This window comes from Cyprinodon variegatus, unplaced genomic scaffold (genome assembly GCF_000732505.1).
Source record: "Cyprinodon variegatus isolate N-32 unplaced genomic scaffold, C_variegatus-1.0 Scaffold117, whole genome shotgun sequence".
Lineage (NCBI taxonomy): Eukaryota > Metazoa > Chordata > Actinopteri > Cyprinodontiformes > Cyprinodontidae > Cyprinodon > Cyprinodon variegatus.
Window position 1 is genome coordinate 1,281,148 of NW_015150570.1, and position 18,826 is coordinate 1,299,973.

The 18,826-nt window shown below is 36.9% G+C and overlaps 1 protein-coding gene across 3 annotated transcripts in view; it reads right to left on the reverse strand.

The window, feature by feature from the left end:
* Positions 1 to 18,826, reverse strand: part of arhgef10l (Rho guanine nucleotide exchange factor 10 like) — a 168,058-nt gene that overhangs the window by 81,190 nt on the left and 68,042 nt on the right. For all 3 annotated transcript variants that reach the window (XM_015375350.1, XM_015375351.1, XM_015375349.1), the window contains one exon: positions 17,375 to 17,502. In XM_015375350.1, coding sequence (XP_015230836.1) covers positions 17,375 to 17,502 — 128 coding nt within the window. The remainder of the gene's footprint in view (positions 1 to 17,374; positions 17,503 to 18,826) is intronic.

The following is an 18,826-nucleotide window of genomic DNA, read 5'->3' on the forward strand; positions in this document are numbered from 1 at the left end:
GAAGAGAAGAGAAGAGAAGAGAAGAGAAGAGAAGAGAAGAGAAGAGAAGAGAAGAGAAGAGAAGAGAAGAGAAGAGAAGAGAAGAGAAGAGAAGAGAGACCCTTTAATTCAAATGTAATGCATAACTGAGTAAGGTAGTGAAAGAAATGTAGAAACCACTGTAAGCTTTATATTTTTTTTTACAAAAAAAACAGACTATATAGAAAAAGGCTGCTTATGAAAGCAGCTTTTTCATGTTTCTTGGTAGCAGTAAAGGTTAAAGAATTTTGCAGTTGCTAATGCAAAGGAGATCTACAATAATGCTACATTGTGCACTTAACATGCAGTAACTAGCTCAATCTCCTTACAGTGGAGTTTCTCTTAAGTGTCTAGAGTTCCTCCATCTATCATTCAAAAACACAGCCAGATCCTCTCTTCTCTTCTCATAGCTTTCCTTTCTTCTGCCAGCCCAGAGCTGATTAAAGGCAGGCATTACACGTGTGACGGGGCAGTAGGGACAGTTAGTCACCTGTCAGGTAATAGAATCAAATTATTTAGAATAGTCCCTGTGGTGGGATATAGAGATTTCACATGTCCAGTAATAATGCATGGTATGATGGGTCTCTGCGTTCTTAGAAGGAGAAAAGTGACATGATTTCCCCTCCTGTTGAAACAACCAATATTGCTGTCTCTTTCTCCTCAGCTCGGGGCAAACTTTGGGAGACTTCTGGGAAGGCTAGCTAGCAAAAGTCAATAAGCACAGAAGTCTAGCTGTTGATTCCTGGTATAAACAATGACACTATTGCTGCTCATGCTGCTCTGGACACAAGAGAAATTGAATGAAAAATGAAAAGTAAGGCTATCCACAAAGCTGGCAGTTGTGTTATGGGTCAAAATAATGGTGAAAAAAGGAAACACAGGGTATATCTCAAGCGCTGCTTTAAAGTCCACAGGATATAGGTGTATCTTATAATGTCAGAATATCATTAGGGTATCCCTGGTAAAAGGATTCTTAATAAGGAAATACAATGTTGTTGAAATGTTAAAAACATATAAGCCAAAACATGAACAGTTATGTGTAATGAAAAGAATACTGTAGGGTCAACAAGCAGGCAAAAGCATCATTAAAGCCAAATTAAGTAAAACCTGCAAACATTTATATAATGCAGCAATTTTATGCAGCAATACATTTCCACAAAAAATACCAATAAGCCATTTCTAGAGTTGCATCTTACTGCAGGGGAAGTACATCATCATTTTATACCATCCAAACTGAAAGTGCACACCTAAAGTTGATTAATTTGGGAGAATTCTTTACATTTTGACTTTTTGACCCCTGATCTAGACCCTCCAGGGATAATTTTTACAAATAATTCGTCATAAAATGAAGAACAATATGGACAGTCTTTAGCATCCTTTTCTTTAGGCTGCAATATAGCAGAGAAATGCCTCTGCAAGATGTCTTTCTGCCTGCAGCCATCAGCACCAAAATCAACTCCTTGAAATATTCCCTTTAATGTAAATCATGACAAACCTGGATATTTGCACTCCATGGATTCAGCAGTATTTCACTGCTGTTTTACCAAACACCTTCTGTGTGAGGAAGAATAAGTTAGGCAGCAATTGACCGTAATCAGACTGGCTGTTTGGGATGAAACAGTAGGACAATGCAGCTGAATCTGCGAAACGTGAATGCTCAACTAGAGAGTAACTATAGCACCGTGAAAGTTTTAGCCTGCATGCCCAATAACCAAATGGTGACTTCATTTTCTATTTTCTACATCAAAGTGTGCCTCCTCTGTCTCCAAATGGCTGTATGCACAGCATCAAAGTCTGTCCCCTAACTGGCTGTCTGCACCACTGCACCTTGCTCCATTTGCCCTTCTTCATACCTATATGACATAGTGTGTCAGTTCAGGTATGTGTTCTTGTTCTTCCACCTTGTTCTCTCTGATGATGTTGTCCTCTCTATCTGGCTTGCTTTTAAAAATAGAAAAGTTGGCTACATTCCTGGCAAAAGCTACTACTATATTCCTGAATGCTAGTTCACAGTGGTGATGCTGTTAAGTGATACTCTGCAAACACGTGATCAGTACAGTTATAACCCATAACAAAAAGAATAGGGGTTAAAGAAAAAATAGGAGTAGTATGAAAAAATTGGCACATAAAGGATACAATATAGCTCTACCTGGCCTCAGAAGACATTGCAGCTACTAGTAAATGGGCTCAGATGATTAGTCAATGGTAGACCGTCATTTTAAAGCACAACAACTGAAGTTGCTAATTTAATGTTTCAGATTTACAGAATACTGTAGTACTGACACAAAAACACAATCAAATAAAGTTAAAACAAGAAGCATGTGGCTTTTTGTGTTATCAAATAAAATGAAATAGCTTCCAAAATTCATTTTTTAAGCATTTTAATGTTTCTAAAATAATTGGTCTGCCATCATGGTTCAGTAGTCTTAAAGCTGAGAACAAAAGGATTTGAAAATCTATTGGTTTTCCAAGGTGGTGCAACACAGCAGTGGTGTGGGGGTAAATTCTGGGGACAGAATGGGGTTTCTTTTCTGAGCTTACACTTCCAGCTTTTCTTACCACCTGCTTTTTTACAAAAAGTGTACAAGTCCCTCTGCTGAATGCCAATAACCTTAGTGAAGACCCTGGAAATGCTGTTGCCCAGTTCCTGCTATTTAAACTCCCAAAACAGCTTATAATAAAACAGGTTAAAACACTATTGATAAAAGACTGATAAAAGAAACCTATCTGTTCTTTACAAACATTAAAATAGGTTAATTTCCTCAGCAAGAAGACTCTCTACTGACCTTGTTTAAAAATACATTGTTTATCAGCATAATTTTTAGCATCACTCTAACTGATACCCAGAATGTGCTGCTGATCTTTTGGATGATTCTTTAAGGCGATATGGCTTTCTCTTTTTCCATTTGCATGATAAAAATGAGAGAAGGGTAAGAAACTTGTTGCACAAGTCTCAAGTAAAAAAAAAAAAAAAAAAAATATATATATATATATATCAACAACACAAATAAAAAATATTAACATTGAAAAGTAAATAAAGGGAGTGGAAATACATACTTATGCATCTGATATCAAGGCATGACAGCTTAATGCATGCATTCAAGAATTGGAGAACACATGTGGGTAAAGGCCGATGCAGATACAAGAAAAAAATATTAATTTTTGCCCAGAAATATGGGCGAGCTTATGTTTCAGTCCCTAGTGAGAAAACACAACCCTGAGGTCACTCAGTTTGTCACCACTACATCAGACATGTTTCTCTTTAACAAAAGCCCTATCTCTTGTGTGTTAAAAAGATGAGAAACAAAAACAAAAACTGATAAGACAACCAAAGCAAACAGATGATATCAACCAAAATATGTGGATACATCTCATTAAAAGCAGGTGAAAATGCAGATGATAGAAGTCAGAATATTCATCTTTTCATCAAATGGTGGTCCATCACTAAAAAGAGTTGGAGACCCTGGTCTGAAGGAAACCTTACATTAGGCATTAATAAGAAACTTTATAATGAAATGCTCTGAGAGACAACATGGACAGAGATTTATAAGCCCCTCCCAAAGAGCCGTAAGTCTAAAGAGGACTTTTTGACAATCATGACAGTGTTTCATATGGTTCATAAGTCATCAGGGTTTTGTTAAGTGTACTATGATTAAAACCACCAAGAATAAACTTGGGAACACCAAAACTGATTGTGTGGAGCCTATGTGTGATCAATCAGCTGAAGAGTTGCCTATTCATAACCTCTCAAGTAAATGTATACAATGGTGAAGGAAAGTTGTTGAAACCCCTAAGGCAAATAAAAGTATATATTTCAAGAAACCACAAAAATTTTTTGATACACTTATTTTGCACTCCTCTTCCATGCATCTTCCTGGTGACCAACAATTATCGGTCCTGTCCAAAGTAGGCTCCTTATCCTGGTCCTATTCTTGAGTTAGGATTCCATGAATGCCAGCAGATGTATCTCTTTTATTTCTCTCTGTTGACTTCCAAATCATTTTTTAATCAATCTTATGCCATAAAGATTGACATTGGAGAATTAGGCCATTGGTAGAGGAGGAAGCCTTTTTAGGTTTAGGTATCACATGGTGTTACTGATAAATTGCATCACATTTTACCCCACTTGTGGTTTAACTAACTCGACCAAGTGGTACCTGTGTCTCTTTCCTTTTTTACCCCACCTGCTGTCATAGAAGAGTTGCCCCAACCCTCAATGGCCTTAGAGGGGTCGAATCAATCCCATGACTTTCCCACACTTTTTCAGACACCTATGTCCTCTTTACCTCTCCCACTGTTGTTGAGGTGTTACACTAGCCGGTGGTGGTGCAGGGGTTAAAAGCGTGACCCATCACAGGTTCGAGTCCCGACCTGGTGACCACTGCCACATGTCCACCCCTTTTTCTCTATTCCTGTTTTCTATCTGCCAACTTTGAGAAAATACAAAAAAAATAAAGTCCTCTAGAGCTTGAAAAAGGGGTAATATTTACCCAGTGGGTGCTATTTCACAGTTTTCCATGTGTTTTTTTGCTGCCGTAGAGCATATTGACCCTGTGCACATGTATACATCAGAATCTCTAAACAAGAATATCTACCTCCACGTAAAAATGCAGAGTATCATGAGTTATCAGCATTTTAATGGCTATCAATGTTTAGGCAACAGTGTCCTCCTTGCAACTCATCTTCCTTTTTTCCTCTGAATTGGTCAGACTACGCACAAGGGAAATTAGTCAGGGTCATACGGAACCCAAAGCTCTGGTGGAATATTTGTATCCCCCTTAGAGAAAGCTAGCAGTAATAGAAGCAGCTCCAGCAGACATGAATCTTGGGGTAATTCTGTGACACAGTTCATGCCATAAACAACAGCAAACACAAGTGTTACCACAAATAAAAACGCACTTAAGTTGTTAAGTTGTGCTCTCATCTTAGCAAACAAGCATAAAGCAGACCACATGACCTGGGGTACCTCATCATTTCATTTTAATGTGTAGAATTATGTTTGTCTAATTAATTTGCATATTTTACACCAACATATTATGTACTTTGAAAAACACTTTCTTTTGCCCTTTAACATAAATATGAGCAAAGACCATTTCAGAGTTCAGGTAAGATTATTGAGAAGATACAAAAAAATTGACATTCTTTAATGAAATTCCTTTTTTTCCTGTGATATCATAATTTGATACATATTTAAATGTTTGAGGCAGGTTTTGGATCAGAGGACAGGATGTAATAGCCAGACACAGAAATCACCCCAGACAGGCCTTACAAAATAGTTGGAGAAGACATCTAAGACAGAGTCCTAAGCATGTAGCAGGGCATAAGGCCAACTTTCTAAGTAAGCTGGCAGCTCTCCATGAACATCTAGCAGAACAAAAACTTGCTACTAAATGAAGGAACCTGATGAGAGATGTGAATCACACTTAAGTGATTCACATGATTCTTGAAAGTGGGGTAAACCCCAAAAAAAGAATAACGGCACCAAACTATGTGCAGTACACTTCCTTTTGTGAAACATGAAAACCATTGTCAGAGGGATATCAAAGAAGCCAAGTTGAGAGGTTATATGGCTCGCATCCTGATTGGAACCCGGGACAGAATAGGCAGGAACACCAGAAGTGTTGAACACATACAGGGGTAGTCACTCAACATTTCAGGCCAGACATATACCAAATGCAGATGTTCACTTCACTTAGTCACATGCTTACTATATTTCGGTTAGCCTGAAACCCATGGTACTGTTCTTGTCTATTTTTCTTTTCTTTCCTTTCCCATTCCCATCTTCTGCTAAAATGAAATAAGATTCTACTGTGGGTCCACATTAAGACTAACACTACAAGCCCCAGATAATAAAGAACCCTGTGTCTAACATTATGGAAACGCTTGTGTTGTCTGAATTCATCAGACCGCTTTTAACTAGAAGTAGTCCCTCTGAAGCTGGCTGTGCTGTCAATTTTAAAACATTGAGTAGCTATCATAAGAAATAGCATTTTACCAGTTAACCTGTGAATCCTACAACAATTCTGCTTTTGCTTGAAGGCGAAGAAAAAGCAAGGAGGAAGAGAGTGTGAAAAAGGTGGATGCAGGGACAAACACACACAAGGAAGCCAATTTCACGCTTAAGTATTATTAGGAGGTAATTGAGTGGAGAAGTGAATGCAATCAGAAATTCTATTTCTGCAATACAGTACTTTGTGCTACTTTGTGCTACTTTATGCAAACCTGTTTTTTTCTTTTTTTTTTAAATGAATGCATATGAGCAGGATACATGCAAAATAGGAACAGAGTAAAGAGACATCTAAATCCTTTCATATGTTGAAAAAGCGTAACTATCTCAGAGAGATGTTACTGTGCCCATTCAACGCTTAAATATAACAAATTCACTTTTTTAGTTAACACTTCTTGCACACCTAACCTCAAATATGCTAAACTGAGAGAAGTATACATTTCTCTACTCTGCCCATTGACTGACAGCCGCAGTGCAGGTGTGCTGCACAGCCAGAATAGAGAAGAAGCTCACGCATGCTGACAGAGTGGACCCTGGGAGAGCTAGGAGTGTAAGGACAGTCAAAAGGAGAAGACGACAGAGAGACAGAGTACCACAAAGTGAAGAGCAAAGGGAGAAGATGACCCAGTGAATTTAGGGGGGCCTGGTCAGCAGTGACAGTAATGCACAAGAATGGGACAGATGTGGATTTGAGTGCTTAGTGGGATCATGTCAAGCACCTGTCCTGCAGTTCACCTTCATGCTACAAAAGAAATAATGAGTCATAGGAGAAGATAGGCCTGGAGTTGATTAAGAAATATAAAAAGTGTAATGTGCTGGTGAAGATTCTCAGTCATCCAGGTGATAGCCATTCCAAAAAAGTTTAAAAAACAATCCACTGGAATTTGTTACCAAGTTTGAAGACAGCCAGGAAGCTCGTTCAATTCAAAATGTGAGAAATAGCGCTGAGATCAAGGCTTTATGGAGTGGACCAAAGCAAAGCCTTGTTTTGGCTTAGAAACATGCAAATTGAACCTGACAAGCGGGTCCGCCCCTTTGGAATGGGGGTCGTTTTGTGTCTCTGTTAACCTGTAATACCTGAAACGTGTCTATGTCTATGAAAGGGGGTTCATTAAAGGGAATTGTTGGTTCTGCCTGAAGAGACGAAGTGCTCTGGTCCCCTGTAATGGGATGGGGGTTGCAAAAATAGCAAGTCAGTCGCTACCTACAATTCAGCAATTGGGTTAAACCTCCTGGGTATGGAGTAGAATAAAAATAATTAATAAGATCCATTATGAACTTTGTCTTATAATAAAAATAAAATGCACAAAACAGTCATATTTGGATTTTCTATGCCATTTTTCACATTCTTCAAATAAAGTAAAATATATATTTTTTACTTTGAATGGTCTTCTAACCATCTTCAAAAATAGTTGCTGTTGTTCTTTTGCCAATACTTTAATGGCAGCAGAGACTGAACAATGCAGCCAGGTGAACGAGAGTGTGGAGCTCATCAAACCCATGCTCACACTCAGAGAAACGCCCCCTCATTAACTTACTGATTTTTCCTTTATTTACCACAGTTGCCAATAGGGGCAACTGTGGTAAATACAGAAAAAAGAGAGAAGGATTTTCCCATAGCCCTTACAAATCTTGAAAGCATACAGCAAGTTCAAAAGGCAAAGACCCTCTGAAAAAATTTAGGCAAGGATAATATCCGTCTCATGGTCTCTGTTTTTCTAATAAACAAAGGTTAGGATTATGTACTTTAGTTTTACATCTTCAAGGAGAGCAATGTTCATATGACCCGAGTGGAGCCATGGAAGTCGAAAGCAAGAACTTTACATCCAGTAAAAAAAAAAAAAAAAAAACACACACACAATTTATGATCTATAAACCCTTTATCAAGTGGTTTTCTATACACTGATGGAAATAGTGAAATTAATGGGAGTTATAAACCTAAAGATTTGAAAAAAATCTATCCATCCATCTATTCATCTATCCATCTATCTGAGAATACTGACTTTCTACCTCAACAAACACCAAAAGAAAAAAAAAAGAAAAAAAGACATGATTGATTAACATACTATTTATTTTTCAATATTTCTCTAGGATGCAACACATGCTGAAGGAAGATCATTGTCAAAGACAAAACATTTGTTAACTTTGATTAGCTGCTTTGTTTATTTTCTGTGATAGGCAATCACATCTGCATGTTTGACTAAGTGTTGTTTTTTGCTTTGATTTACCCTGATTGGTATTAAATGTGAATTACCTTCAAGCAATTATTCACTGCTCTTTTCATAATGTGTAAATTTCAACTTGCACTGGGATTTTTTATAACAATGTAGTGCATTAGATGACATTTTGCATTGATTTTGGCTAGGCGCTTCAAGTTATGGACAGCCGTAGACTGGCTCAAAATAACCCTAGCTCCCATTGACACAGTGACAAGCGCTGTCCTTGGTGCTGAAATGTGTTTTCTTAGAAGTCAGCAGGCAGAAAACTAATTGCCAGTTGTTTACAGTTATTCATCAACTGAAAGCACAAAATCAACAATGAAAGTCAAAGGTTTAGCGCCCGATTTTGGGATTTTCATATCAAAACATAAGTAATCATAAAAAATAACTACAGTTTAAAAAGGGGAAAAAATAACCTTTGCTCTTATTAGGTTGTTTCACAAAACCCTGAAAAATAAAAGATTTAGGTCTGAATAATTTAACACTGATTATTTATCATGCTGTTTAATTGTACAACACAGTTCCTTGATCAGATGAATAAAATAAATCCTTCAGGCATAATCTAATCTTAAATATTATCCAGTTACATGCTATTCAATTATTAAATCCCCTCTAAGCACTTACCATGCATGTTTTGATCCTATCTTTTTTTTTTTCTTTCCTTAGGTCATTCAGTAATAGCTCATCATTTGTTTAAATGTATACGTCGAAAAAGGACTTTGATGTGAAAAGTAAACTAAAATTGTAATTTTACAATGTAATGAAACGTAAAGTATGTGTTATAAGTAAAAGAGTCCACTATTCAATTGACATTGTAATTAAATTAAAATAAAGTGTTTTTCTTTTTCTATTTTACAGAGCTTTAGTCTGTTCAAATTCTCAGTCATTCTGGTTATGGCAACCACAAAACAGGCTTAGGTCAGACAAAACTGCACTTTTGTTCATTTTTTCAGAAAACCACAAAACCAACATATGGACAGAGGCTCCTGGATAGGTGTTGAAACTTTTTCAGACAAAACGTCTGGTTGTTTACCTTTTCAGCCTGTTTTGTTACTTTAAAAAAATCATATTGATTGTATTAAACTAAAAATAACATTTGAGAGTTGGAAAATTATTAGAGTACCAATCAAAAATGTAACCTGATAAGATAAATATGACAGTACCTAAACAGGAAAATAAATTTTTTATCTTTTTAACTCAGATGAGTTTACAAGGAGAATAAGCTTTTTACTATCCTACTCTTAAGTTTTCCCTATCATAGCAAATTGTGCTGGTTATGCAGTTAAATTGACAGTTGAACGTTCTCTCAGATTTTGAGACCTGAAAAAAGTGAGTACATTATTCATATGTGCAAAAACAACAACAGCAATGGGTGCAGTATTTTGATCTACTGATTGATTTCACTCCGAAAGCAGTATTTGCAAGAATCACTTTAAATGGATGAAAAAAAAGCCCTGAATTTGATTGAGCAGTTGTTGTGGTTCATTTCCATAGAGTAAAACAAGTCATAAGCGCAAAGAGGAGCGGAGTGGAACAGTAGCACAGGTATCAGAGCAGAGTTTTCCAAAGTGCCAGACACATTTTGAGTAAGCAGGTGTGAGTTGAAATGCTGCACACTGGTCTCCATTTGCGCTCAGACTGGTAACTACGTGGTTAGTTTGTTAGCAAAAAATAAATCAAAAATACACCATGCCTCTTTTCTACTTGTAACACTGCACTTTAGCAAAACTAAACAGTCTCCATTTGTGTTTTGGAATCCACCAGAACATTAAGAAGTTACTTCTAAATTAAAGACCACATTCACTCCTCTCTAAGGTTAAATCCTACATCAGAGAATAAAACAACACATACCTGTTTTTTTTTTTGTCAAAAAAAAAATCTCTTAATTGGCTCTGGTGTTTAAGAGGAGCTCAGAATGTTGCTAAATGGCACTCTAGGTCACGTGACCCACTTACTGATATCTGACTTTCTTAAGTTACAAGGACTAAATGGTTTGCTGCACTTATTGTATCTAAAGATTATTTTTGGGCTCAAGGAGCCTTTTTTTAATTTATTTTTTTTTTAAGTAGGTAGATGGGAAATGTGATTAAAGAAAGGTGAAAGACATGCGGCAAAAGTCCCCAAGCCAGCTATCAAACTTGTGATCGAGGACCAAAGCCTCTTTACATGGCTTGCGTTTTCAAGCCCCTGCACCACCACTGCCCAATGCTGCACTCATATTTAAAGTTTAGTAGTAAACTTACTGTATTTTCTCAAGTATTCAAAATAGACAATTGCATGCGTTTAAACTTAATCAGAAAATAACATCTAACAAAGTGTATCAACTTATTTTATTTTGAGATGCAAACATCCATACATCCTTCTTTCAGGAAGAACTGTTCTCTGAGCAACACACAAACGGGGATCACAATCAGTTATGGAAGGGTAGAAGAGCAAATAGAAAATTATTCACTCAGAGAGTCAAACTTAAAGTCAGTCTTTCAGTCATTTTCTTGTGATTACGTTAGCTTTCCACATGCTATATCAACTTTTTATCTATCTTAAAGCAAAAATTCTCTTGATTAAAACAAAAAATAAGTTCTAAATTTCATCATATGGACTCATCTGAGACGTATCTTTTTTAGTGAGAGAGACAGTAATAATACATTTGATAAGAATCAGCCCTCTAAGAATGCAGTTTTCTGCTCTTTCGTCTGCAGTTCAACTGCAAATAAAATACTGTTTTAAGAGAGTCATGATGCTACCCCTCATGTAAAATCTAAGAAATTTAAACTTTATGTCAGATGCTTGCCACTGTATGGTCCCTGTATCTATGCCTTTGGTTGCTCCTGCATATGCACCTAAAGTGGATGTTAATGAACTGCTGTCACACGTAGGATGGTGCCTTTGAGGCAGCAGTCAGGATTCTCTCCACGTATTCATCTGTTTGCAGTGTGGAGGCTGTGATGTGCTGCCTGACTGCAGAGACTCGCTGACGGGCAGACAGGGGGGGACCAACTCAGTACAGGGGGTCCCTGCTGCGGTGCCACTCTCTCCCCAGCAGAGGAAGGACTCGACACCACATACAAAAATGTGCCTCTATGTTTCTTAATGCATGTGTTGCTTTTACTGAAACATATCCTTGGTTAAGTGTACCTGTATTTGTCAGCAGGAAGCATGTGTGAAAATAATTTTAAAATATGGATGCCAAAAGTAAAGTTAAGCAAAGCTCAGTAGTTTAGTCACAACAGGAAGGAGGAAAGAAAAGACAAATTTAATAAGATATTCTATGAAGGTATTTTTTATGTGTTGGGGCATTTGTGCTTGTGGAAAAATCTCAGACACAGTTCAACCACTGCCCTTCCCTGCAATCTGCGACTTTTGCACCCTGGGTAGTGTCAAAATGATTTGAGAACCCGCTGTGCCACCTGTCACCCTGTGCCTCAAGGCTCATGCTGGTCCAACCATCCAACATTGAGGCCCAACCTCAATTAGATTGCTATCACACAACCACAATTTCTCCTTATTCCCTACAGGATACCTGTCTCTCTTGGCCAAGAAAACCTTTGGCCATTTTCTTGCAAGAGTCACAGGTCTTCCTCTACATCATCTGAATCTTAAATACAAATCTACAACTAGCACCTATGCGGGTGTAGAAAATCTCCTTGTCAGTGCAGTTTCTAACAACATTATCACAGGAGTTCAGCAAATAGGGTACCTCTTTAAGGGGAATTTGGAGCTCTGTTGTAAGCATGACATCTGGCTCTGCCAAACATCTGAGTAAGCAGATTGGCCCTGCAGGCCTGGTGTGACAGCCGATGAGGAAGCTGGGAGATGTGGGAGAACTGATCTGAGCTGCTACTCTGCTCAAGCTGTCACTTTAACTTGGCTTGGCACAGTTTGATTCTCTCTGGCACTAAAGCATTAGGCCCAATACTCTGACTGCCAGTGCCCTGTCGGCACCAGGCCAATTCTTTCATGGAGGGGGGCGCTCATCACTTTCTCTCTCTTTGTTCCTCTCCTCATTGTGCTTATTCTGTCTCAGCATGGCTCCAGCTTCTTTAGCACAATCATTCTCTTTCTTGCCCCCCTGCTTGTTTCTTATCCTATTCCCAATAGAAGCCTCAAAATTGGATCCATTATAATCTGCCATTTTTGCTATTCCCAGCATCTCCTCTGCAGCAGTCTAAACTACTCATACACTCTTTTCTTGCCATTTTTGTTGTTCACTAAGTAGGTTCAGTTCTTCAGTAATCATGCCACCCATATATAAATTCACCTAAACATTTTAAACTTCAATTTTGACAGATGTCACTTTAGGATTTGGTTTTAATGGATGGCTAAAATTGAGATAAACCCCTTTAACAAAAGCTACATTCACGCTGCAGCCTGAAGTGACCAGATATGCAACCTGCATCTGATCTTTTCATGGAAGTCTGAAATTATTTATAGTACACCCAGGGCCATTTGGTTATGTGGCCCTAAATCCGACACACATCTGATCCGACACGCATTTGATCTTTTAAAATGCAACCTGTGTCTGAACAACTGGGTCTCATTCATTCAACCTGCACATCATTAATGCTCAACAAAGGTCAAAATTCTGCATCCTTATATGCAGAAGTGGGAAGATAAACAGCAAGCATGGCAGAAGACAATGCAGAGATTAGTCTTTCTTTTCAACCTTCTTGAAAAGATTGCATTTTTAATGCGCTGGCTCCAATTGGGGAAAAAAAAGATTGCAGAACGTGCTCCACCACTACCATCCATGTTTACTTCTGTAAATACAGTACATGCTCGCTACTTGTGATGTCATTGCATCCTCTACTGCGCATGCAGGACTCTTAAGTTGGATTAATGGAGTAACCCAGGAGATCACATACAAGTCATATATATTTGGAAATGTGACCAACCATGCAAATCAATCGGATTTCACAAAAAAAAAAAAATAATAATTGTAACTGAGGATTAAGGCCTGCAATGTGAACAAAGCCCAATATGCTGCGTTGTTTAAACTGGTAACTCTCACCACCCCAAATTATTCAGCATCTAAAGCCAAAGACTACCTACAGTTGAATAAAAAAATCCCAACAGGTTGAAAACATCAAAATCTTGAACACACTGCTCACAAGCTTTCAATGGGAGAGGTACTTTTGTTTTTGTTTGACTGCCGTTTGATTAATAATGCCGATTTCAGATTCGGGATGACATTCTAAGATTACATTTCATAGACTTTTAAACACTATATGTCAAATAAAATGCAGTGACTGTAAAGAGTCACACAGAAAAAAGGTAAAAAAAATGTCTAAATATATAACTACATGATAGACACCCTGTCCTGCAAAATACTGTAATATTTAACATTTCTTGTATATGTTAGTCCTCAGATGTATATTCTATGAGCATGGATTGTTAAACTGCTGGTCTACATTGCCACTGACATTTTTAATTACGGTAATCTGTATGGGTGAATAAACCACTGCATGAGGCCACAATATTCTAGTTTACAATAGCTCGAGACAGAAATGAAAGTTTATTTATTGACTCCTAATATAGAAGTCTTAAGCTTAGATAGAGACACTTTTCTAGTCATACTGATGACTCAAAGCCCTCAACACAATGGTCACATTCACCCAATTGCTTTCCAACACATCCCCATCCACCCATATGCAGATCAGTGGGGAACATGGGTCAAAGGAACATCATGCAAATTTAAAAGTTATATATCTATATAGATCGATAGATAGACCGATAAACTGATAGATCGATATACAGTAGATGGATAGTGGGTTATTCTGGTTGTATTCTCTCTCTGTAGCCAGATAAACAAGAGCAGGCAGCTTGTGTTCATCTGGCATTTTTGTTGAGTTTCAGCCGCTATTTCCTCTCCACACAACTGTTTTTGGAGGATTAATCAGAAAAGAACAGCCACTAGTGCATCATAAACCCCTTTGAAGACTCCTCACAAGAGTAAGAGAATAGAACTCTGTCCTGTGCAATGAAAAACGGCCAAACTGGAGTCTGATCAGCAAAGTCCTTTTCTCTTCTGCCATGCATGTGTACAACACTGATGTCATTGCCAACTTTTGTAAAATATCTAAAACTGTCAAGATGCTCCTTTGGGTGCCTTGCCGAAGGGGAAAATTAAAATGTGAAAGGAGACAGTTGGAATTGCATCTAGAATTTCCAAACTGCAAGAAGACTACTTGTCCAATGGAGCCAGTCCCCCTGACTGTCAGGTTTTGGTTTAAGTGTCCCATTATGCAAGAAAAACAAGTACCAAGCCTAAACTATGGCACGGATCACCATTTAAAAAAAAAACTGTATAGTACTGACATTCATCATGGCCTGTAGGTAGTACAAATTAAGCAAAAGGTCAAGTGTTAGCTAAAAGATGAAGCAGAATAAATTGAATAAATAATCAAAGGGAACATTTTGTGCAGGCAATTTTTTTATTTATACATGTACTGAATTGAGAAAAAAAAAAAAACCTTCAAACTAGGCAAATTATCCACTAAAGGCAGGAAAAACTGTTCTCATCTTTAATTTGCAGGAGGAGTTCCTGTAGCCCCATTAACCACAGTAATAGCAGATACCACATGTCCCCCTAGTTTTCAAAAACGATGCGTTTTTTCATGGAAGATGAGTGAAATGTTTATTTTAATGACGTTCATCAAAGCCCAGAAACTTAAAATGTTATACAATCATAGCAAAATTAAGTCTTTTTTTTCTCTTTAATGATTCAAAAATACAATTTATCAGTGTATGCAGACAGAGCTTTCCTTTTAATTTATTTCTCTGTTCTCTTTTGCGTTTTATTTAACCCTCACTTTGATCATTTAATGCTAAGAAGAACTGCATTAAAGACTGAAGTTCCAAACTCTGTGTAACTCCCCAAATGATCAGGTTACAATGACAAATTTCAATATCAAAACATACATTTACATTTTTTATTTAATTTAAAAATTAGAAATATGAAGAAGTGTGGTGAGTATTTCTATTTAGCTTATGCTCAGTTAAATGAGTCTCTGTGAATACCGATTTTTTAGTATTGCAAAAGATTCAAAAATGGATTAAGTTCTTCATTTCGACCATGACATTCTAACAGATCAATAGCTATTGCTTTGAACCATTTCATTGTATCTTCAGCTAGAGACTTCGGGCTGAAGTTCCATTTAGATGTAAACTTCTGTTGCAGTCTAATGCTGATTCAGTCAGTTAAATAAGCAAGAACTTACTTATCTTTAAGTCTGACCAGCCTTCCAGTCCATAAGGATATGCAACTAATAATAATCGTAAAAACAACAACTGTCTTCTGCATTTAACCCATGCTGACAAACAAGCCGAGTAATTCTTCACTACCATACTTACTATTAGGACCAGTTTTAAGGAGAACAGGCATGTTTTAAAAACTGTGAAATAGTGCCATGCTCTCTTTTTTATATTATGAATTGAACACCACTGTTACACCACAGTCACATTAGGGAGTGGCTGTACTGTATGTATAGCATCACATGATGTATTCAATAAATTGAACACCACTGTTATAACCTGTTGTCCTACAACCTGACCCGACCTTAGGGGGGGCTGTACTAAGGAAATATCTGTTAGATATAAAGTTTATTAGGCATACCTGGGCATAAGTGAACATGCATTCAAGAGAAATTAAAATTTGAACAATTACCGCACCAATAATGCCATATAAGGCTTCTACTTCCTACGGTTCTTCATTTGCAGAAACAGCTTTGAAGATTAAGAAGAGAGACGAGAAGAGAGATTGCGGTTCTGATGACTCAGCGCTCAGCAGCAGAATTAAAGGACCAGTAAAAGCCAAGCAGTGGGGAATAAATCACAAGTGCTGTAAAGGATGTGGTTGCATTGTTACAGAAGTAAAAATATCATTAAAAAAAATAATTTGATCTGAAAACACTCAATGAAAGCTACTGATGGAGGCAAGAGGTGCAAAATATGATATAAATGCTTATTATGAGTTTGCCAACAACCTTTTAATAAATACGCACACCTTTGCCATACATCTTCAGAACCATGGCTGACATCCTTTTATCTCACCTTCAATCTCTACCATAAAACCCATAAACATAAAAATGTTATGGCAAACTGTATTTTGATGAACTCAGAGAGACCCAAACGGTCCACATTTAGTGTACTAATAAAGCCAAGGAGTTACCATGGAGTGAATCGAATGCAAGTCTTACCGTTAGGAGTTTGAAGCAGCAAGTTGCTGAACTTTATTCTTAACTTTCAATAAATTATTTGTTCCAGATGTTATTTAAATATTAGCTTGATCTCTGACTTTTCTTTCTTTTCACAAAATAACAACAAATTAAACTAGTTTCCCATGGATACCGACATGCCATCTGTTGGTGTAGTGATCAATAGTTCTGTCATCAGTAAATAAAAGTGTAATTTAGAATTGCAGAGTTGCATAATATATAATAAATGTTGCTGAATATAATAGACAATTGCTCCTGAGTAACAACAAATGTGGTCTTTTGGTTAAAATCCAGGTTTGGATAACAACTGACTGATTGCGCAAGACTCTTATGTAAAGTATGAAGCACTCATAATATTTGTTTCTATCAGAGAGAAAATTAAAAATATAAAAACAGAGAATGGGACAATTTCTGCAAAATTTCTGCTAAATTACTCAATGATTTAAGAAAAAAAATTTTCATAGGAGCGGTTCTTTTTTATGAGGCCAAATGTCCTTAAAATACACTATTTTTTACCAGCATGCAAGTTCAATAAGGGTTTTAGGACTGATACCTAAAATAATATTCAAGTTAACAAATGTTAAATATGTCATTTGATTGGAATCATGTTCCCTTTTGTCTGGATGTGTTTTGTTATGTCTGTCCAATGTGAATAAATTAATGTTTATATATAATAATATAATATAAGAATTAAACATTATTTCCTTTTTTGGGGTGTTCTTTTTTTTTCTTTAATTGAAAATAAAACTGGCGCTGCCTCTGTTTTATAAAAAATCTCTTAATCACTTATGCACAATAAACAGGGCACTATTTTCTGTCGTGGTCTTTAATCATATTGTAATATGTTCTTATTCCCAAGCGTGCCATGAGCTATACATTTCAATTAGAGCTTTGCCTTTATGTGAAATTCTACTCACTTATCTGGCCTGCCGGGCACCTGCAGGCGTAAGCGACACTTGTTAGCACATTGGATTTGTTCTTCTTTGATGCGGATAAGCCTCTGCAGAGCCAGACACCAGTCCTGGGACACAGTGGTGTTCAGGTTCTTTGAAAGAAAGACATACAAATGTAAAACTACACTTTTCTAGTGGATCATAATGCATACAACAAATATGTTACAAGCATAATAACCAAAGGTACATAATATAGATGTTCACAATAATAAGGCACTTTTAGTTTTTGCAAAACCTGCAGTGCATTATTTGAACCAATATTCTTCAAATAATAAACAGTACAATCCTGTTCATTCACTCAAATATGACTCTGAATTTATTTCAGCCCTGAAATCCATTTTATAGTAAAACCTGGACCCTGAAGTCAAACAGAATGAAATCAATTTTGTGCAGCAAATGAGCTGTGTAGAAGTATTTTGTCTTTTTCTTTTTTTTTTGGCAACAGACAGTATTATAACCAGGTGAAAAGGAATATCAGCCATTAAATTCCAGGCCAGCATCACTTCTCCTGGGGACACTGTGCTCATTAAGAAGTCCAGGGAGGCAAAAGTGCAACCATTAACCAGTGAGAATCAGGTGATTGCTGAATTTTTTATTGTATGTAGTGCTGTAAATATGATACCAGAAATTTATTGGGAAGAATCCTGATTTAAATACTACAGGAAGTTGTCATGGTTTCTTTTGTATCAATAGGAACATCTCATTCCCACCCTTGTGGCACTATTATTCGGTAAAGAAGAGAATATTTATTCAGTCTACACCTGAATAATTTAAAAAACCACAAAAGGTAGTGTAGGGTTTTGATAAAATCTGTAAAATCTATTTTTTGGGAGTGAAAAAGCTGAAAAGTGTATCCCTTAATGTTCCACATTTCTATTTATTATTCATAAGGTTGGAATCTTAAGTGTTTAAAGGAATATTGTCATGTTATATGCCCGAACAAAAAAGACCAAAAAACGTTCAGTCGTGAGACATTTAGTTATATACACCAAGAATATGTTCTGATAGTGTTTATATAATATTTTTTGAGCCAAAATAGATTTCATGCACCGCATGCGATGAGCAGACTTAAAAAGCAGTACCACAGAACTATCGGAAAGCTGCCGACAATAACACAGCCAAATGCAAATAAGGAGAAAGCATCAAGGTAAGAATTAGTTCATCAAAATAAATAAAGTCATAGACTAAAACCTTTTCATTGGAATTGATACAAAATGAAACACCAAAATACTAATTCCTGGTAGGTGCACTATTGATCAGACCCACATTTATTCTCTTCAGTCAATCAATAAATCAATGTATAATGTCCTTTGGACTATAAACTAAAACATAAAATAGCAATACTATCACTAGTAGAGGTGAGTATTGGCATGAGTGTTGCGATTCAATACATGTCGCGATACTTGGGTCACGATA